This window comes from Leptinotarsa decemlineata, unplaced genomic scaffold (assembly GCF_025532065.1).
Source record: "Leptinotarsa decemlineata unplaced genomic scaffold, Ldec_3_MD MMD2_tig00000576_RagTag_RagTag, whole genome shotgun sequence".
Taxonomy (NCBI): domain Eukaryota; kingdom Metazoa; phylum Arthropoda; class Insecta; order Coleoptera; family Chrysomelidae; genus Leptinotarsa; species Leptinotarsa decemlineata.
Window position 1 is genome coordinate 6,944,317 of NW_027412551.1, and position 23,492 is coordinate 6,967,808.

The 23,492-nt window shown below is 38.1% G+C and overlaps 1 protein-coding gene across 5 annotated transcripts in view; it reads left to right on the plus strand.

The window, feature by feature from the left end:
• LOC111511444 (fatty acyl-CoA reductase wat) overlaps window positions 1-23,026 on the plus strand; it is a 47,303-nt gene extending 24,277 nt beyond the window's left edge. For all 5 annotated transcript variants that reach the window (XM_023167488.2, XM_074174316.1, XM_074174317.1 and 2 more), the window contains 6 exons: window positions 9,293-9,435; window positions 9,726-9,835; window positions 16,128-16,332; window positions 16,388-16,630; window positions 21,288-21,545; window positions 22,755-23,026. In XM_023167488.2, the coding sequence (XP_023023256.2) occupies window positions 9,293-9,435; window positions 9,726-9,835; window positions 16,128-16,332; window positions 16,388-16,630; window positions 21,288-21,545; window positions 22,755-22,854 (1,059 nt within the window). In that variant the 3' untranslated portion in view covers window positions 22,855-23,026. The remainder of the gene's footprint in view (window positions 1-9,292; window positions 9,436-9,725; window positions 9,836-16,127; window positions 16,333-16,387; window positions 16,631-21,287; window positions 21,546-22,754) is intronic.
• The last annotated feature ends 466 nt before the right edge of the window (window positions 23,027-23,492 follow it).

Consider the following 23,492-nt stretch of genomic DNA (forward strand, 5'->3'; position numbering starts at 1 on the left):
AATGGACAAGTCAGACAGCTCCCAAGGAAAAAAAAAATTAAATCATCCTATGCCCCTGGCAAAATATTTCACGTGTTTTTGAGCACTCAATTCTATTTTTCACACAAAAATTCATAAAAACTCTCTGATCCATATTTTTCTTCAGCAGAAAATCATCGAATATGCAAAATTCCTAACTTTTATGCCTCGCACCAACAAATAAAACGTGCTAACAGCTGAAACTGTGAACATTTGTTCGAAATGAGTGAACCAACATGAAAAAAAAAAAAAATCGCCAATCGAATTTGCGTAGTCCGCAAAATTTGAACATTTACTTCATTTGTTGAACAGAGCTCGTAGTTTGTATACCAGTAAAACAAAAAACTGTTTTTTTTTTCCGAAAAAGCTATCAGTTTCTAGTGATAAAACCATTTCTTTTCAAAAGAGTCAGATGGTACAACTGAATGGTTAATTAAAACTAAAACTTCTGGCGTAGAACAAATTCAAAAAACGGTTTTATAACTCCCTTAGTTGGAAAAACCTACGTCGAGAAGAATATTGCAATTGTGATTACTGGCTGAAGTGCTTGTTTTTTGAAATGAAATAGAGTACACAATTTAAAATTTTCACAATAAGTGGCTTTTGGCTTATTTCCCATCGTGGAAATTTTCTTCCTCTCTCTTATCTTCAGACAATAATTGCATCTTTGAATAATTTCTTTCCCGACATATCTTAGCGGGTTCGCTTCAAATATCTGCTACATTAAGCTACACTGAAGACCACTGTGATAAGTTTCTTTATTCATTGAAGAAAAAAAAATTTGTTGATAGAGTTTTTATAAGCAACTGAGACATATTGTCAGACTTATTCTCATACCATATTGGTATGGTTATGGAGTAAAAGTTCAGGCATCAAGTTACAATTTAGAATTTCTCATCCTTATAATTGAATATTGCAAAATTTCTGTTGTAGTCATCGATTACATCTTTCATCAGGAAGCTCGCTCTGCTACCTATTTGAAATTAGATTCTGAAATTTCCTGATTTCCAATTTTCTTGACGTTGAAACTATTTTCTCTTCACAACATGAAGTTCGTTTGATGAGGTGGGGATATATTCTGTTACCAATAGATCAATATCAATATGACTGTCCTTCAATTACAAAAGTGCGCTTATTACGTAATAATGAATTTTATACAAACATTCAATCGCTTTAAGTATACTGAACAGAACCGTATCTGTTTATTACGTAAGTATATGAAGTTATGTATATGGAGAGATACTAGTCTCCCCGATCATTGATCTCAGTAGAGAAGAACATTCAACTGACTGCTTAGAACATAATTGCTTTCAGTTCAACAACTGTTTCTTCTGTTTATGAGCAAATTTGATTTGGAAGCAAATAAAGAGTTCAATTCCTTTCCAGGTGCTAGAATCCGGTTGGTTCATCTCTTAACAATATATGTAAAAATATTAATTTCACATATGAAATCAGCAACAACAAACATACCATTACTGGGGATGTTTTGGGGATGTTTATCAGAACTAGGTTAGGTTAGGTCCAAAGTGAGTGGATATATTCGACTCTCCACCGCAACCCGCAAGGGTTTATTGTGGCTCACAACTATTCACACTCGACCAAATAAACCCAGCTTCTTAACGAAGCCGATTAGTTTGTATGGTGAGTGGTTTTTCCGGTCAAATAGTAAGAGTACGGCTCTGCCGAACTCTAAAAACCAAAGTATGTGCCTGTTTTATCATTTTCCAAACAGATGCGATACACACTGTCTTCCGACAGTTCGAGTCTCTGCATATGATAATGCAAATAACAGTGATCTGTAAGAAGGCCTGTTAGACATCGTAGTTTATCCCTACTGTAGTCCAACAAACTTCGGAGGATGCATAAACGCCTTGGAGTGAGCCAATCCTGGAAGATTCTGCCAGAAGTCTATGAATCTACTTGTCATCCAGGTGTTCAGTTTTTGTTTGGCAAAGCTTAAAGCGATGCTGATGGCAGGTTATGGTCCAATGGAGCTGCTTGCAGCACCCTCCTTTGCAAGTAAGTCAGCAGCCTTCCAGGTCAGTATGGCCAGGAATCCAGACCAGAGACAATATGTTAAGTCTTCCTACTGAGGTGACTCGTTTTTGGCAATTCATTTTCAATTTAGACGTTCAATCAATCAATCTAAATATACTTATTGTCGAAAAAACTCTTGTTTTTTAACAAAGTAGAATATATACATATAGAAATAAAATTCAGGCGAAATACACACAATTATGTAAAATAAAATAAAATAAAATAAAATAAAATAAAATAAAATAAAATGAAATAAAATAAAATAAAATAAAATAAAATAAAATAAAATAAAATAAAATAAAATAAAATAAAATAAAATAAAATAAAATAAAATAAAATAAAATAAAATAAAATAAAATAAAATAAAATAAAATAAAATTGTTATATAAACAAGCAGTATATAAACATATACATTTATCAATTATACATTTTATTCAATAGAATAAGTGTCAACGAATAAATAAAATATCAATCATAAAATGTAATTTGAACATTTTGTCAATTTTACGACTTATAATTTAACAGTCTAATCGAGTATGCTATACAGTACCCGCAATAAATTACAGATGACAGTTCACAATTCCACTGGAAGTTGTCATTGTAAAATGCTTGCAAACTATAATAGGGTCTGCTCGCGAGGAGTTTTTTTTGTGTATTTTCTAAAGCTGTCGATATTATCGTGACTATTTATAAAATGAGACGGTTAATGATTATGCATTTCAACACCGTTATAGAAAATGGAGTCATTTACTAGGGATGAAGAAGGCAATGGTAATTTAAAATATTTTTAGATTTCAGGCGAGTGCTATGACACGACGAAATATATTCAAATTTTGACCTATGTTTGTGTATAAGACACGCAGTTTCCGTTACAAAGAGAGGCACAACATATATTTTTTTTTGCACATAACTGCCTACATGAATTACGCGGTCCTAGTTTGAACACATATCTAATGGCTCTCTTTTGCAGTTTAAGTGCTGAATCTAGCAGACTAGAGTGACATACCCCCCAGAAAGGAATGTCATATATCAGTTGAGATTCAATTAATGCATAATATGCGTTCATAGCCGTGGCAGTACCAAGTTCCTTTGAAATAATTCTCATTGCATAGCACCCTGAGGGGATTTTATTCTTCAATTCGTTGACGTGTGCTTCAAACTTCAATTTACTGTCAATATAAAGGCCCAAAAATTTTGTGCAATCTATATTTTCAATCTTCCCATTTTCTAGAGGCATATCTTCTAAAGTACATTTGAAAGTTATTATATTTGTTTTGTTTTTAAATTGAAAGAGAGAAAATTCGAGTCGCACCAAGACTTGATTACATAAATATCTCTGATTATCTCATTAATAAGATCTTCAACAGTTTTACTATGTCATCAAATGGTGGTGTCGTCTGCAAATAAGGTAATTTTCCCAGAAGTGTTTATACACAGTAAATCATTGATATACAGAAGAAAAAGAGGGTACCAAAACAGATCCTTGTGGCACTCCATAATCTATATTAATATATTTTGAAGTTATATCACTTTTTACGACTTGACTGCGCCCAGTTAGGTAGGATTCGAACCAATCCAAAGTAACTCCCTCACAGCCGTAGCAATATAGTTTCCGCAAAAATATTTTGTGGTCTACACAGTCAAAAGCCTTTTTTAGTTCACAAAATACTGCTGCAGCTACATCTCCGGCATTTATATCTGAATATACCTCATACAGGAAGGAAAAAATTGCATCTTGGGTGTTTTTTTTAGCCTGAAATCCGAATTGATTTTCTTTGGTGATTTTATGAGCAATAAGGAATTCATTTAGCCTTTTTTTCACTAGTTTTTCAATTGTTTTTGCTAGGGTCGGGATAAGTGATATTGGACGATAGTCAGAGTGATCATCTAAGTTTCCGCCTTTGTGCAAGGGAATTATCACAGACTTTTTCAAGAATGAAGGAAATGTACCGTTGCGAAACGAAAGATTCATTAATGCGACAAGAGTTTCAAGCGCTACTCTTGGAAGATTCTGAAATATATTCATGAAGATGTCATCGTATCCAGATGATTTTTTATTCCTAATATCCCTAAACACTTCGATAATTTCATCTAAACTAGTATCGTATAATGTAAAAGTATCTCCTGTATGACAGTTATGAACATTGATAAGAGGGTCGTAAGGGACAATTATGTTATTATTAAGCTTGCGAGCAATTGAACAGTAGAACTCATTGATCTCGTCTGCACTGATTGAAATTTTAACACTGTTCCTTTTTTCATTGCTCGGTAGGAGCCAAGAGCTTCCAACGCTGCTTGACTGTTCGAGAATATTTTTATTGACTTGTGTGTGAGGTTGGATTCTTCCAATCTCTCCGCATACATGATCAGAACTAACCAGGTTCTGAAATTCATTGTCTATAGAAATTGTGATATACTGCTAGCGAAATATATTCAATCACCCTGTATATACATATCATTCAATTCTGCAAGGAATACCAATGGTTTTTATATGTATTGCTATCTATGTTTTTATATAGTTGAAGAATCGAATGTTAGCAGTCGATTGGAAACAATTTATATGAATAAACGAATTTGAGTTTTTATTTGCAATTTTCGTAATATCATCCACTCATTTCCAAAACATAATAGGAATGATAACAGTACTTTCAGGTATATTACTGATCGCTCACACTATTTTCCACGAAAAAAAAAACCAAACTTTCCTACGCATAGGCTTGTTTCGTTTCCCTTGTCTCAATGGAGATACGATATTGAAAAAACAACAGAGACATAATAGAAAGCAATAGGTATCCTTGAATTTAGCAAAAATTTTCGATGAATCTTCTACCTTTCAGAAAGGTACTAATTCAAAGTTCATCGTAATTTCTCCTCGACCAAAATACACTAATGAATTATAATTAATTATATATTAAAACGTTGAACGTTGAATTGACCTTCAAAACTGCTTTTCGATTCAACAAATGTTGGGTAACCCTAATGACAAAATGTTGACGAACGAAAAGTCAGAAATTATGAAATGAGCTGTGGGGTCTATAATAAATAGTATATCGGTTAAACATACATACCCGATTTTGTAGACCAGAATAATCTAGTGTTGCTCAAAATGCTTCGGAAATTGTTGAGATTGGTACACGAAACTAAATTTTTGAATTCAAGAAATACTTTTATGTGAGATTTTTACCACGCATAGAAATAAATAGATTCAAGAATTCGGGTCCTTTATTGAATGATCCAATAGAAATAAATAACTCCTAGCTACTGAATATTTCTTCAAATGTAGAAACTGGTAATTAACTGATACATAAACTCTCGGGTCATTTCATTCTTTTCATGTTCATTTAAATAAGTTTGAATATGTATTGTAACGAATTAAAGAATTAAATGTCTTGAACAAATTTATTTTTAACAATACTTCACTATCACAACTAATTTATATACACCATCCAGCAACTGACTAACGTTTAATTTATCTCTCTGTTTGTTAACCGCTCGATTCGCTTTCTAAATAGAGCCTCCCTCTATGGAATGAATGAATGAATATCGTATATTTACAAATTATTTACAGTTGTTACAATTTTTTGTGTGTATGTGTTTGTGTAGGGCCCTGCTATAGGCTTATGCCTCTTCAGGGTGAGTGAGTTATGTGTGTGTTTTGTGTTTTATGTTGGAGTTTGTGTTGTGTTGTTTTGGTGTTCCAGTTTTCTTAGTTGGTTTTTATGCTGTTCCATGTGATAGTCCGGGTTCATTACGGTGGTCGGTGGTCCTGATGTGACTTGGTACGGGGTTTTGGGCCGGGTTTTGTGTGTTTAGGATTTCGGTACTTTCCGGGGCGCTGCTGTCAGGTGTCCGCTATCTGTATCCCAGTGGGAAATCCTCTAGGATGTCCTGGATCGGCTCCGGTGGGTCTTCCATCGCTCCCAGGAGTCTGGCTGGGGGAAAGGGGAGCTTTTTCCTAGGTTTCCTTCGGGATCCTACACGGGGGATCCATGGCGATGTGAGCGTATCGATGGCATCGGTGTTGTTGCTGCTCATCGTCCTGGTCGCATATCGTCCTCGGAGTTCCTGAAATCTTTGGTCGATTGGTGTAGTATTTATGAGGTTATATAAGTGTAGGGAAGGGTATCGGTAGTGCAGGTTGTGTATGTTGCGTAGTATTCGTCGTTCAGTCGCAAGGATACGGTGGGACAGTCTCGGAGGGAGCGTACAGTATATCATTGCTTTGTAGTCGAGAACTGGTCTTATATAGGTATTATAGGTATGAAGCAGAGTTCTACTGTCGCATCCACCAAGTTTTCCTCTCAGAGCTTTTAGAAGGTTAGCTCTCTTCCGGACTTTGTCCAGTGTCTCTCTCAGGTCGATTTCCCAATTGAGGGTCCTCGTGAAGGTGACCACCAAGTAGGAAACCGAGTCCTGGAGTATGAGGTTTTCCCCCAAAAGTCTGAGATTCAAGTTGTCCGGGTTTAGTTTGGGACAGGTAGAAGTGTTAGGGTGTCGGAAGAGGATTGTTTGGGTTTTTGTGAGGTTGATTTTGATACGCCATTTGTTGCACCACTGCTCGAAATGGTCGATCATATTTTGGGCTTGAATTTGCAAGCGGCGGGTGTTGGGGGCGGAGGAGTATAGAATGGTGTTGTCGGCGTATTGGAGGATTTTGTGGGTTATGGGAACATCATGTGCGTAGATGAGGAATAGGGAAGGGGCGAGGACTGATCCCTGGGGGACTCCGGCTTTAGGGAAGAAAGGGATGGATAAAGCTTCACCGACTTTGACGCGGATAAGTCGGTTGGATAAGTAGGATGCAACTAGTCGGATAAAGTGATGAGGCAGATTGATTTGGATAAGCTTCCAGATCAGGCCCGAGTGCCAGACCTTGTCGAAAGCCTTTTGGATGTCTAGGGAGATTGCAATGGTGCAAAAAGAAGCGTTGATATTTTGGGATATGTGGGTGTGAAGTTCGACTAGTGCGTTCTGGGTAGAATGTTCGGTCCTGAAACCATGTTGGTAGGGAGGAATAATGTTGTGGAGTGTGAGGGAGTCGTTCAAACGGTTAGTGATCAATCGTTCCAGCAGTTTTCCAAGGCAGCTAAGCAAGCTGATGGGTCTGTAGGAGTCGGGGTTAGTAGGATCCTTGTGGGGTTTAGGGATTAGAATTGTGTTAGCCTGTTTCCAGGCGTTTGGAAAGTAGGCGTGTGCGAGACACGCATCTAGTATGTGTTTGATGAATGGGATTGCTGAGGCGGGGAGGTTTTTCAGAACCTGGCGATTAACCGAGTCTGGTCCAGGAGCGGTATTTCTACCACTGTGGATTGAGTTGAGGATGTCTTCCTCGCTGAATGGGGATCTTAAGGGACAGTTGGCGTCGAGGAGGATTTGACCTGGGTCAAAGTTGAGTTAAGTTAAGTTAAGAAAATGGTTATCGAATTGTGGGTCTATAGGAAGACGGAAGGTTTTTTCGAGATTTTCACGGAAGGCTTCGGCTTTGTCGGGAGGGGTGGAAATGATGTTACCGTCAATCACCAGGTGACTGTCGGTTTTCCGTTTTTGTCCTGTCAGGACTTTGAATTTGTTCCAGAAAGCCATTCCATCCCGGTAATCTAGTTTTTTGGTCTCCTCTATCCACCTTTTCTGGGTGAATTGGTTGATGAGGAGGCGTATACGAGCGTTAAGACGGTTCCACTCGATTTTGAGGACAGGATCCCTGGTACGGACAAAAGTTCTATATAGTTTGCGTTTGTTTTTGATGAGGTTAATGAGGAAAGGGGGAAGTGGAGATTGATCTATTCGTCGGGTGGTCGTAGGAGTGGATAAGTCGTCGGACTCTGTGATAATCTTTTGAATTGATTCGATTTGGGAGTCAATTTGTTTGGAGTGGTTTAGTGGAGGATTGTCAAGAGTAGATAATTTTTGGGTAACGAGAAGTTGGAATTGTTTGACGTCTGTGTATCTATGGTTTTTGTAGGTAATGGTTTCAGGAGTGAAAGGAGTAGGGAAGTTTAAGGAAGTTTTGATTATCAGGGGGAGGTGATCCGACGTGATAGTGTCTCCGATATAGGCCTGTTCATCGACCGTCTCTATCAGGCTCTCAGAGCACAAGATGTGGTCGATGATAGAGGCCCCCCGGTGACTCAGAAACGTCGGGTCGGGGCAGGGAATTCTATAAAGGTTGTATTCTAAAAGTAGGTTGGCTAGTAGTCGGCCGTTGGCATTGGAGTTGAAATCTCTGAATTGGGTGTGACGAGAGTTGAAATCGCCTATTAGGAATGCTTTAGGGAGAGAAGATACATATTCAATTAGGTCTCTGGAAAGAGTTTGTGTTGGATGATTGTAATGGGCTATGATAGTTATGTTGCCGGTGTTTGATAGAAGATCTATCGCTAGGCAGTCGAGTTCGGATAGGTTAGGAGGAAAGGAGTGTAGTTTGTGGGGAAGTCCACGTTTTGTTAGTATAGCGATGCCACGAGAGTGAGGGTCTTTAGGACGGTGGGTTGTATTAAAACCGGAGAAGTTGGGAGGATTTTTGGTAAAGGTATCGGTAATACATAGGATATGAATTTTGTGGATATGGAGTAGTGTTTTTGTGTGATATCTTTTTCGGTTGAGGCCCTGGGCGTTTACAGTGCCGAGGATGAAACGCCCGTTATCCCGTGAATTTGGTCCTTCAGCCATTAAGCTCGGATATCAGATTGGTGAACGTGTAGTCCACTCGGTTGCCACTGGCTGTGGCGAAGAGGGAATGACCAAGAACTATCTCACATAGTTCGTTGGTGAGGGACAAAATTTCTGTTCTCATGGCAGGCATGAGGTTGAGTAGTAAGGTTGTCTGTATTTTGATGATTGCCTCTATCTGTTGTGTGACTGGGGTGATTGTTTGGGGGTTTTGGATTTTGATGGGAGCCACCTCCTTGGGGTTTTCGGGGGTGGTAACCCTTTTTGGGCATCCTCTATGGACGGGAAGCAAGGCTTATATACTGGTAACGATCGTTCTAGATTTATCTAGAGGTCTCTGTAAGTACTCGCCTATTCTTTTCGCGGCTGTTCGCGATGAGTCATGTGTTTGCTGGCTGAGATATCGGTCACGGCCGGCTTCAGATTCGTTACAGTATATTATAGATATACCTGAAGAAGTTATTGTATAGCGAAACATGCGAAAAGAAAATAATGTGTAGTGTTACTTAGTGTTAGTGTTACTTGAATACTAATTTTCATCACAAATCATAAATGTACATTATTTCAGTCTCTCATCTACGTATCCACTGCATATGCAAACTGTCCTTATAATGAGATAGAAGAGAAAGTATACAACTCGATTCGATATGATTATGTGGAAACTTTGATAGAAAAAATGGGTGATGAAGAGGATGTTGTATTGACTTCAAGGTGAGCAATAATTAGTCTATGTTTGTCATCTTAGTAACGCTTTTTACAATATTCAACATCATAACATTCAATGCATGGCGTCATTTTCTTTGAGTTAATTTATATTTATCAATTATGAAAATCTGAATTTCAGCTGATGAATTCAAACACTTTCGAAAGAAAATAAAAAAATATTTGAAGAGTTATAATTAATCCAGAATAATGTTATTCAAAGTAGATATGGTAATGTAATTATACTCTCAAAAAATCCAACTCTTAAAACAATCCAATAGAATACATATTTGTTTCAGAATACTTGAAAATCATCCGAATACGTATACTTTCACCAAATCATTAGCAGAGTCGCTGATCAAAGATACAGGAGGTGGCCTGCCGATAGGAATTTTTAGACCATCTATCGGTGAGTTTGTTTGAATACATTCAAACGGGAAAACTAATATATTTGGCTCAAAAATCCGAATTCATTACAAAAGGATAATTGTACTTCCTCATTGAATATTGTCATCATCGATGTGAATTCAATATTGTTCATATATAATTCATAGTATCAATAGACTCTTCATTGTAAGATTTTCAGAAAACATTTTTACAAAAAAGCAAAAAGTTTTTCGCGTGCCTTTAGGCGTGTCTATACTCAAGTATCGGCTGATTCAAACACATTTTTCAATTTATAGTTTTACTTGTGGAACAATATGTTCACTAAACTTGCTAGAGTATGCAACTTTTTTTTTTGTTAGCAATGTTCGTGACCAGCTTTTGACAAAACAATAATTTTTTTATAGGTAAGGTTAGGTTCGGTTGAGTTCAAAGTGAGTGGGTCTATTCGACCCTCCACCGCAACCCACAAGGGTTTATTGTGGCTCACACCTATTAACACAAATGACAAATGTAAAAATGTGGTACAGAAAATTACCAATTGGTGTGGAATGAATTCTTTTTTTCTCAACGCCGATAAAACGCAATTGATAAGATTCCACAATCGCCAAAAACAATGACCTGATATGCGAATCAGAAAAGGCAACCTAATACTCGAAAATTCAGAAGAAATAAAATTTTCAGGTGTCACTATCGATTCGTGCCTGAATTGGAGGAAACACTGTGAACTCCTAATTAAATTCCTTGTGTTATCTATTGAGAAATATAGGGAATTTCTTGACGAAACAACAACTACTTTCTTTATATCACTCACAGGTTACATCCAGGCTGAGATATGGCATATGCATGTGGGGTAACTGGCTGGAGTTAACAGCACTTTTTCTTGTAGGAGTTCATTCAGGCAGTTCAGGGTTATGACATCTTGAATAAAGATAAGTTTTTACTGAATTCAAATGTCCATAATGTGAATACGAGGTAAAAATCAAATTTTCATATTCCGTACCGCAAGTACAAAATTTCATCAGACTCGCCGTCTGTGATGGGGAAAATAATTTTTAATAAGCTGCCAAAATACATGAAGGCGGCACGCACCGTTGATGAATTCAGTAGAGAGCTGAAAGGATTTTAAATTCAAGAATGTTTTTATAATTTGGCTATGACGATTGAAAATGTATTTTTACGATTGATACTTTTTTACTTATGATCTGTTGTTACTTATGATCTTGTGTATGTATCCTTATTTTATTAATAATTTATATGTATTAATTTATATACACATATATGTACATTTATAGTGCGTGTGCTCATGATTTTATGTGTGAAATTTGACGATTCCTATACATGTATATGTCTACTAGACTATGAAGATTATTATTATTATATGACACACCACCAAATAAACCCAGCCGGTTAGTTTGTATGGTGAGTGGCTTTTCCGGTCATATAGTAAGAGTAGGCCTATGCCGAACCACCTTTCCAACAATTACCCATCAACTACACTCCAGGAATATACCCCTGGTAGTAGGAGAATATATACTCCAGATGCTCTCTAGCAGAGCAATGAGTATTGATGTAGAAGACATGACAGTGAAAGGACTGGTCATGAGGGGATGTCCACAGGGAGGGGTCTTATCACCCCTTCTCTGGAACATAGTTCTGGATACCCTAATTAATCACCTTAACAAAAATGGATTCTACACAATTGCATACGCAGATGACATAGTTATCTTGCAGACCGGCAAATTTGTAAACACACTGTGCGATAGAGCGCAGGATGGGCTCAAATTAATAGAAACATGGTATAAGGAACACTCACTGTCGATCAATCCCAAGAAGACTGAGATGGTCCTTTTCACCAGGAAAAGAAGTTTAACGGACTTAAAATCTCCCGAAATCTTCGAAAGCAAACTAAACTTCTCTAAAGAGGTGAAATACCTTGGTACTATCCTCGACAAGAAGCTAACATGGAACTCTCATCTACAGAGTAGAGCGAAAAGAGCATACGTGGCTTATGAGCAATGTCGGAGGACAGTGGGACGCGCATGGGGTCTTTCACCCCGTGTGGTCACCTGGATCTACACTGCAATAATGAGACCTATGTGAACGTATGGAGTCATTGCATGGGGACCGAAAGTTCTACAAGCAACGGCCATCCAAAGATCATATTATCAAATACAGCGACTGGCTTGTTAAAACATCACAGGAGCCATGAGAATAACATCAACTGCGGCAATGGAATTAATCACGGGTCTGACCCCTCTGGATCTGTACGTTGAGGAGGTTGCGTTAATGACCATGGTACGATTGCGCACGGCTGCTGTAAACCTCGAAGTAGAAATGGGTCAATTGAGGCTGGGCCTATGGCGGAAAGCGCTCACTGCGCAACCTCTGCTGCAGGCAACAAGTGATGCGATTGAACCCAAGTTTGTGTTTAATAATCCTTACAAAATATAAATTAAGCAGAACACAGAGTCAGATGCTACAAATGCAATACGGATTTATACAGACGGCTCAAAGACCAAAGAAGGCTAAGGATGTGGAGTGTACTCCAGGTCACTAAGCCTGAGGATTAAATGGGGAATGGGAAGAAATACCGGCGTGGTCCAAACAGAACTGGCTGGTATCTCAATCGCCACAAAAGAAATAACCAAGAAATGAATTTCTGGCAAACACATAACAATCTGCACTGATAGCAGACAAGCACTATTAGCCTTGAACAGACAGCGTGTTACCTCAGGGCTAGTACTAGAGTGCCACCAAGATTTAGCCAAAGCCTCGGTGGATAATAACATTATCCTGAGGTAGGTTAAAGGGCACGACAAGAGTAAAGGCAAGGAAGCGGCTGGACTAAGAATTTTAGGACCCACTGGCACCCACGGCCTGATGACTTCGACAATTACGGAACTAGCCAAATCTTACACTCATGCTCAATCCTTGAAGAGATGGGATGGAATCAAAGGATGTAATCTTGCCAGGATCACCTTGGGCGACCCTGGGATGCTGGCGCCGAAGAAATATCTGGCGATTATCAGGAAAAATCTACGCCTCACAGTAGGATTTCTGACTGGCCACTGTCAACTAAGGAAACACCTCCATAATATGGGGCTAGTAGACACACCTCTATGCAGGATTTGTGAACAGGAATATGAGACTGTCAGGCATGTCCTGTGCGAGTGCCCGGAGTTTTCGTCAATGAGAGAGTGTGTTCGGCGAGTCTTGGCCTACACCTGCCGATATAAAGGAGATGTCTCCCAGCAACCTGTCCACCTTCCTGGATAGGACAGGATGGACGATGACCTAGGAGGACAACTCCTCGGGAGAATGTACAATGGGTCACATGTGGCCTAAGTGCGTGGGCTTACACTCACCCTTCCTACTCTACAGATATAGATAGTTTGTATGGTCAGTGGTCTTTCAGGTCAGATGGTAAAAGTACGGCTCTGCCGAAGTATGTGCTCGGATGTTTCATCATTTTCCAAACAGAGGCGACACACACTGTCATCCGACAGTCCGAGTCTCTGCATATGATAATTCAAATGACAGTGACCAGTAAAAAGGTGTGTTAGACTTTGTAGTAGACTGTTTGGTATCAAGCTTCGAAGAGTAAATAAACGTCTTGGAGTGAGCCAATCCTGGAAAATTCTGCCAGAAGTCCATAAATCTTCTTGCCATCCAGGTGTTCAGTCTTTGTTTGGCAAAGCCTAAAGCGATGCCAATGACAGGTTCTGGTCCGATGAACCTACATGCAGCACTAAATTTATTATTAATGTAGTATTAAATAATACTCAGTAGTATATTCTGGGTTCTGTTCTCGGCTCATTTTATCCGTATCGATATATTAGCTCAGTAGATCTTGTTAAAAGTTCAAAGTTACTTTTCCTAACTATTATTTACTTTCAAACTTCTCAGGGTGTATGTCTCAACTTCTTTATTTGTGCTAATGCATCATTATGACAAAATCATGTGAATCAATTAATCGTGCATTATTGAAGGAACAAAAAATTGCGTTAAATTTCGGTTCAATCGATCGAAGTTGACTTCTTTAGAATTCAGTTTCACATCTACACTAACGTACAACCAGTCAAGAATGAAAAAGCCTGTAATCAAATTTTTGATGAGTTTCGCTTGAAATCGTTCATTAGAATGGTGAGATGCAAATTGGAAAGGATATATTTCCAGAAGAGATCAATTTTTTGAGAAAGTTAGGTTTTGGCTTTCTACTTTTTCATCGTTATGAGAAAAATTGTGAGAATCTTCAACAAAAACAGAAAAGAAAGCAAATAATTTGAAAATAACTCTTCACAAAGATGGGTAGGTCATGCAAAGAAGTGAATTTCAGACTTAAACTAAAAAAACCCTTTTTGAAAGAACTACTTTCATATAAACATCGAATTACACGAAAAGAAATACTTTAGAAACAGTGACTTATATATGAACTTTGAATTTCCTATTCAGTCTATAACCCAAACATTCCTCATGTAATTGAATCAGATATCATTCACAGGATTGCTACACAATTCACATTCACAAAATTACGACTTTATGTCACGAACAAGTTGAATCTACCCATGTCATCGATGACAAGATTTCTATGGTTCTTATTAGTCAGTGGGCTATGCTTAAAGACTGGCAGTAAACAAATCTAAAGCAAATGAATTTTAAACGTTCAATCCAATCTCGATATACCTACACAGTAGGTTTAATGGACTGACGTCTGTCAGAAAACAACTACTTCCCTGGCTAATACCACGAAGGGCGTTGGATTATATACGACAGGAGTCAGTGCAGAAACTTCACAGAAAATTTCCTGCATATGCAATTGGCAATGCAACTGAAAGAGTCGACCTTCAATTTTGGGACGGGCACACAGATCGGTTTCGGGCTCATTAGCCACTCGTCAGAGCAAGATAGTGGCCATCATCGACCTAAAGTCAATTATATTCCATATTTGAAAATCGGAAATCTTTCAGACTATTTGATTCCGCTTCCTAAGTTGGAGCGAACAACAAAATGTCACTTCATCTACTGGACGAGGTACTAACTAACTGCATATCCGAAATTTGCACTGACGAGTGGCTAAAGAGCCCGAAACCGGTCTGCAAGTGTGCCCGTTCCAAAATTGAAGGTCGACTCTTTCAGTTGTATTGCCTATTGCATATGCAGGAAATTTTCTGTGAAGTTTCCTGCACTGACGCCTGTCGTGGTATTAATCAGAGGAGTAGTTGTTTTGTCCATTCAACCTACTGTGTAGGTATATCCGAGACTGGCTTGAATGTTTGAAGTTCATTTCTTTAGAAGATTTCTTTGGCTGGGATCAATGACATGAATAGATTCAACTCATTCATGATGACAAATTCGTAATTCCATTAATGAGTTGAGTGCTTCATGTCATAATATTATCCAGATTGGTGGTAAATAGGCAATAAGGCAGATACTCTATTCCGAAATCGGATGCCCACCATTTAGGATGACAGTGTTCCATGTAAGTGAAATTTTAGTTCTTTTATATACTACATCGTGTAGCAATCCTTTAAATGATATCTGATTCAATTCCATAATGAAGATTTGGAATTCATACTGAATAGAAAAAAGAGCTTAGGTGTATAGAGGTAGTTCTTTCGAAAGTATCTTCCCTCTCGTGTAATTCGAAGTTTATACAAGAGTATTTATTTCGAGAGGGCTTTTTGTTCCAGTTTCTGTCTGAAAGTTACTTTTTGCATATACACATCTTTGTTAAGACATTCCTTCGTTTCTTCTGAAGATTCCCACAATTTTTGGTATGAAGATCAGGTAGTGGAAAGCCAAAACCTCTCCCAAAATGGTAGGACATTTTTTTTTCTCAACTCTCGTCAGTTCCTGAAAGATTTAGATCTACTCATGGGAGAATTGAAAATTCTCCTCAAGTGAAGGCGATAACGTCTCCACTTGCCAACATGCGATGTATGGGATCAAGAGATCCAAAAATGTTATACGGGACTATCCAAAGTGATCTATTATCAAGTCAAGCTTCAACATGAGCCTTGGATAGCCTCGTTTACCTTTCATATTCTTAGATTGATTCTTCTGTCGATCTCATAGATGATAATTTGGTAAGGGCGGACGTCACCTTTTCTCTATCAGTCTTGTCTTCTAAAGATAGTCGAGTCCAGCAATACATATGTGATTTAGCCTAGCCCTAGCACCACTGATAATATTTATGAAGGGTCGAAACAGCGCTTTCTGGTGTTGAATTAAGAATGCTGTTTTTGAGCTCTGACTTCAACTATATTCCTTCTTCTTTCTTTACGATAATCAGTACCAGTAAAAATTATTTCCAGTAATATCCACCTATAAAGAACCTCTGGCAGGTTGGATAGATAATTTGTATGGTCCTAGCGGAATGATTGCTGCAGCATTTTTGGGAGTAGTCAGGGTAATATTTTGCGACAGAGAAAATATCCCCGACCTTGTACCAGTAGATAGCTGCGTGGCAGGCCTCATTGCCACTGCTTGGGACATTTCCACCAATGAGTCACTAACTGAGTACGTGCGACTCACTTCCGTTGTATAAATTTTATCGAATCCTTCAATTTTTCAGAACATCCAATCATCTTCCTGTATATAATTACGTTTCTTCAGTGGAAAATCCGATAACGTGGGATGAATTCGTAGAACTGAACATGATCAGTTTGAAGTCATTTCCATCATCGAACTCACTTTGGGACACTTTCGTCATAATGACTCCTAATGTTTACTGGAATAGAGTTCTACAAATTTTCTATCACACTCTACCTGGACTCCTCATAGACTTCGTAGCCATATTGAGTGGAAAAAAACCTAGGTGAGTAATATAGTGTTTGAAAGAAAACTTGAGTTTTGATGTTACTTCGGATGAGTTAATTCAAAGGTTCCCACTAATTAGTACCCATTCGAATATTTTAGACCTTGACACGTTCAGTATCACGAGTATAACCTTTAGATTTAGTATAATTCGAAAATTTGTCCAATACGTTTATGTCTATGTGTCTTCATGAACGCGATAAACTCAAAATTTTCGAAAGAAAGAATGATCCAGAAAAAAGGTATACTGCATATTTTTCATTTATTTTAAGTGAACTAGTTGGGGTATAACAATTTTTTTTTATATTAAACGAGTTCAAATTCCTTGACAAAAGTTGTGGCTATCTCGTTCATTGCCAAAATTATTATATTACTTTTCTCTACGACGGGGAATTGAATACACCACGGTCTCCTGCGAGACAGGCGTGGATACTATCAATTATTTCATTGTTTGATGTTTTTTAACGTAATTCACTCGTTTTTCGAAACTACGTCTCGTTTTTTTAAACCGTTCTTATCATTTGTTTCGAACATATGTTCCTTATTTTGGATCCACATTTCTCATTTCGAAAGAACATCATGTGGTTTGGAGTCACATGTTTCATTTTGGACCCAGGAACTTTCAGAAAGAGTGTATTTGAGTGTGATTCCCTCAGTCCCCTTCTCTTCTGCATCTCACTATTGCCATTATCCGTTGCGCTCAGAAATACTCGAGGGTATAACTGTGGCACCTCCGGAAACCGGAGGCACAAGGTCACCTATCTGTTTTATATGGATGATCTTAAACTTTATGCCTCTGGAGAGAAGGACCTCCATCAGTCCTTGAGGGTGGTGGAAGAGTACACGCATGCTATCGGTATGAAATTCGGGATAGACAAATGTGCAATGGTCCATCTCGAAAGAGGACGATGCGGGGACTACGGAGAAAATGTGCAGCTCGTAGATGGAAGCATCCTACACCATCTGGATGCCGGAGAGACGTATACTCACCTCGGGTGGAACAACACCACTCACAGGAGGTAACACCATCGAAAAAATCTCCGCGGCAAGTATCAGCACAAACTTCGACAGATCTGGTCATCAGAACTGTCGGGTTGCTGCAACAAATATGCTTGCCGTTCCAATCTTACTCTACTCGCTTGGAGTAGTGAAGTGGTCTCAGGAGGAGCTGTATCAACTCGACGTGAAAACCCATCTCTATAGGAGTTTGCATCCCAAATCGTCCGTTCCACGGTTGTACTTCCCCCGACAACAGGGAGGCCGAGGACTTTTGAGTTTGAAGTGTCTACATGACAGAATGGTACTGGATACAGCCTGTAAAGTCGTCAGGAGTTCGGATCCCCTTCTCTGCTTGGTCTGTGACCATGAGAGAGCAGGAAATGGAGCATTTCTCCTCAGGGCAGCTGCCCGAGCAGCTGATGAACTCGGTTTAGTTTTCGACTCTGAACGAGGTGACCACAACTCTGTAACCGAGTTGGAATCCGTTCAGCAAAAAGCTCAGATAAAAACCTCAGAGATCACCTTACTTCTGCGGAGACACGGGGAGAGACATGGGGTCTTCTTCAATAACATTGGAGACCTTGGCTTATCAAAGCATCTGACGTTTGCTTTTCTCAGGTCGAGTAGGCTGAAGTCGGAAACTGAGGGGTTCATCATGGCTTGCCAGGATGGTGTCTTCAACACCTTAGTCTACCGCAGTCGCGTGATGGGTATAGAGGTTCCTGACACAAGGTGCAGGGCCTACCGCGAGGCGCCCGAGATCCTAATGCACTTGCTATCAGCATGTCCAGCATATGCGGTCTCGGCCTATATCCATCGACATAACGCGGCCCTAAAAGTGATATATTACCATCTACGGCACTCTTACGGTATTGACGAGACACCGGTGTTGCCCTACTCTTCGGGGGATATTGAATCCGTTGTGGGGAACGAGAAGTGCCGAATTTATTGGAACTATTCGTTCCCCACCCTCAGCTAATAAGCTTTTAAGCCTGATGTAGTCCTTCTCGATCACCAGAGCAAAACGATATTTGTCGTGTAGTTTTCAGCTTCTGGCGAGACGTATATTGTCAGAAAAGAGGAGGAGAAATGAATAAAATATCGAGATTTTCTCTTCGAACTCCGCAGACTCTATCCAGGTCACTCTGTCAAGATAGTTGTTCTGATTATTGGAGTCCTTGGTGAAATGATGTCCTCTCTACTCTCAAATCTTAAAATTATGCCGGCTAGCCGCACTAAGGCAGAAATCTTAGCCGCACAGATGCAGAAGGCTGTCATTCTTGGCTCACTGCGTTTGCTCAGGGCACAGGATTCTCGGACCCAATGATCACTTACTCCACAGTGTGGGAAGTGGTCATTGGTTGATAATGCTGGCGCGCCCTCCCGAATGTATCGGGGCTTCGGGGATAGGGCCTCACCAGTGCACACTACTATGGAAATAATAATAATAATAATAATAATAATAATAATAATAATAATAATGATGATACGGTAGTGACGGGACACCGGTGTTGCCCTATGCTCCGGGGGATATTGAATCCGTTGTGGAAAACGAAAAGTGCCGAGTTTATTGGAACTATTCGTTCCTCACCCTCAGGCTCATACAAGCTAACGAGCCTGATGAAGTCCTTCTCGACCACCAGAGCAAAACGATATTTGTCGTGTTTTCAGCTCCTGGTGAGACGAATGATTCCGAGAATCATGTGCCCTTGCTCAGGGCACATGATTCTCGGACCAATGATCACTTACTCCACGGTGTGGGGAGTGTTCATTGGTTGATTATGCTGTCGCGCCCTCCTGATCGTATCGGGGCTTCAGGGTATAGGGCCTGACCAGCGCACACGACGGTGAAATATATTAATAATAATAATAATACTAATAATAGTTGTCTTTATTATTCTCAAAAAATATGTAAAAGAAAAGAAGATTGAGAAACTACATCAACAGAATTTTTTTTCTGAAAATAAAGGGCGAAGTTCAGTTCAGTTCCTGAATAAATTCAACAACTGGACTGTTTTTCCACTTAACACTTAAAAATACCTCTCTATTGAATTTTCTTTAAACAATTCAAAAACAAAGAAAAAATTTACAAATTTCTCCACGCTACGGCAAGTAAGTTTACAGAAGTAGGAGCAAAACGATGTGAAGTTCTGAAATCATATAACTGACGTGTGTAGAATAAATGGCTAAATAGATTATAATTCAATTTTTGGAACCCAACTGTAAGTAATTCAAGGGGAAGGTCATTCATCACATGGCATATTTGATAACTGAAACACGTGCGGAAAAATTCAGTTTTAAAAGAAGGTGGAGTAACTGTTCCCCTGAACCTGATATTGACGTTATGTACATCCGTTCCAAAAGAAAATTTTTTATGAAGATAACAGGTTTTCTGGTAAGAATAATTTTATGGAATAGGTTGGCGGCATCTTTGAGCTTATGAGAAATTCTCTGACAACGTTTTATTGCATAAATAAGTCTAAAGCATGAGTTTTGTACTTTTTGAATTTCACGTTCATACTGCTCACCCAAATGTGGTCCATAGACAGTATTAGCATAGTTAACATGTGATAAAACTAGTGCATCAAATAATACTAATTTCAAATCTTATGGAAGATACTGCCTAACTCCGTTATATCAATTTTAAAGAAGAACATGCACGACGTATTAAGTTAATCAAGTTTTTTTCAGATCGTTTGGACTTTGGTCCAAATAATAAAACATTTAATTTTTGAGAGTTTAGGAGTAAACATTGTTCTGTTGCACCCCTATAAAAATTATCCAAGTCTCCATTAAGTATAATGCAAGAATCATTTACATCTAGAGGGGAGAAACTCTAATAAGTTTGGGTGTCATACGCATAAATGTGCACCTTGTAGTGATTCAAATTTTTGATAAGATGGAGGAGTAAAGACCAAACAGGATCGGCCCAAGTATAGAGCCTTGTGGCACTCCGCGTTGAAGAGATAGGAGAGATAAAAAAGTTCCATCAAACGTAACTCTTTGACTCCTTCCATTAAGATAATTGGCAAGCAAGGTGATATCTGAAGTTGAAGCTGAAGATAATCTCAATTAATAGCAGCATATCGATGAACTGGGTTATAGGTCTCCTTCTGAACCTATAACCCAGTTCCCGAGCTGACCAGTCAATAGCCGATAAATTTTTTGCTTCGATGTTGTGATTCTCCGACGTCGCGCGAAGCTTGACGTTTACATTTCTTAATTAAAATGAATCTTTCTGTTTTTGAAAACAAAAATAGAATGGATCATTGATATGAAGGATACTATCTATCTTGTAATCTCACTTCCCAAGCTCACTTCACTCCTGCTTTCGAGAAATGAAGGGATTTTGTCTCTACCGAAATAGAATACTGAGATATTTTCCCACCTCCATTCAAGGGTACACTTGTTTCAGTTTCCATATGTCGGTAGCTAGGCTGTTCGATGTGTGAGTCGGTTGTTCAAGCCGCAGGCTGAACGATCGATTTTCACTTGCTATCATCCAACCCGTGTTAGGAATCATACGTTTCGACTTCTGAGGATTGTTTGTCGTTCGTAGGGGTGCGACAGCTGGTTAACGGAAAAACATACTTCAAACATATTTTTACACAGATCCGGACTTCTAATAAAAAAACTACTAGTAACATATTGAATTCCAGAATGATGCGGCTATATAAAACCACAAAAAAATCCTCAGATGCCATCTCTTACTTCGCCACAAGGAGTTGGAAGTTCTCGAACGACAATATTCGCAATTTGTGGCAGAAAATGAATCGAACAGATCAGAAACTCTTTCCTCTCAGCATAACAACAGTGCACTGGCTCATTTATTTCAGAAGTTACCTGAGAGGAATCAGGTTATACTTACTGAGGGAGCCTGAAGACACTTTGGAAGCTGCCAGACGGAGATATGTGAGGTGAGTTGAATCTGTCAAAAATATGTGTTGATTCCAGCAAGAAGGAAATATAGTAATTCTCGATATTTTTACTTTTCGAACATTAAATTGACTTTTCGAATTGTTACAAAATTTATACTGATATAACAGAACTTGCTGGAGCAGAGAGTTGGTTAACATCCCCCTTTTTTAAAATCAGCAGTTGATTACTTTCAGGACATGATAAAAATTAGTAAAAACTGAAAAATAATTTCAACTACGAATAATTTTACAATGAGGTGTCAATTATTGATTCAGTTAGTAAGTATCCTTTTTTTAATTGTATTACAATAATTCACTCAATAATTTTAAACCGGAATAATATACAGTCTGCTATATAACTATCTCTAAAAATTTTCAGGTTGTACTTCTGAATTCAAAATGAGACATTTTTTTAGGTACATTTGGCTTTTCAAACAAACAACTTTTTTCTGATTTTGCTATAGGGGAAAACCAGCAGTTAGATCGAAGACAAATTTCAAAGTGCAAATATCGATAATCGTTTGATGAGTATTTCATTCAAATTCGTGGATTCAGTGAGAAAATATACAGGGTGCTTCAAATGAAGTCAGCACCATTGCCAACTCCGTTATTATTGATGCTACGAATTCGGTTGAATGGGCAAACTATTATTACTTTTAATAGCCTTCTCGATGCCGAAAACAAAAAAAAAATTGACAAATGCGTTTTTGAAATATTTCATAAAATGATATTTTTTTAAAAGGAACACCTATATTTTATCATGCATTTCCATTCATAATAACATTCTCAACGATAAAGCTCATGTGATCTTTCTTCCTGATGTTAAAAATGAGCGACTTTGTTTTGGCGAATAAAGAGCTATAAAATATCGAGTAAATATTCAAAAACACATATTTGTGCCCTTCTTTTAAAGCTACGCGTTTCAATATAATTTTTCAGTTCATCTACATTATTATGTTTTATTTTGTACACCTCATTTTTCAGAAATCCCCACAAATAAAAATCTAGACGTTTCATGTCTGTTGAACGAGGAGGCCAAACTTACTAGTTTGCCTATTTAACCGAATTCCTATCAATAATAATGGAGTTGGCAATGGTGACGAAATAATTTGGATACCCTATATAGTCTAACATGAAGAATTTTGCTATAGATTTTTTTGTTATATGGTCATATTGTTAGTAATAATTAAAGATGTGTTTTTTTTTCAGGATGAGAAGATGTAATACGGCACTCAAATGGTTTTTGATTTATATCATCTATGAATTCGCTTTAAAATTACTTTCTTATTTTCATAGTTATATGTTCTGACTTTGAATGGGATGTTTGCCTAGATTCTTAGAACTGTATAACATTTTAGAGGCGAGGTATATTTTTGGTTTGAAGGCATTCAATGTTTTTTCCTGTTAACTCATTAAAAAATCACAGTTGAAAAAATTTATTTCATTAAGTGGTTGTAAATGTGTAAAAATTTTTTTAGAAAGTCATTGTTTTTTTTTCTTTTTTTGGTATCTAACCTACTACAATCTGAGGAAAGTTACTGCGTAATATATATCACTGAAAAGTCCAATTAATGGGTAATTTTTGGTTATTAACAAGATTTGTGTAAAAATTGAATAATTTGTGGAAAAAAAAATTATTTGAATATTCAACTTTTTTTTTGACAAACCTACCTGTTTTGTCTGAGGTGAATTTACAAGATAATTTTTTGGGGTTTGAGGGGTTCTTTTGCTCAATATAATTGTTATTTTCAGCTATTAATTTTAATTTTATTGATTCATTCAGGGAATTCAAATCATTTCATATCATATTAGACAATGAATGTCCAAACTAATGAAATTTTCCATTTCGTCATTAACACGCTTTCATAAACATCACTTGTATGTTTGTTTGTAACCGACTCTTTTGGACCCGGCGACCCGACGCGAAGCAACGGCCTCTCTAGGAGT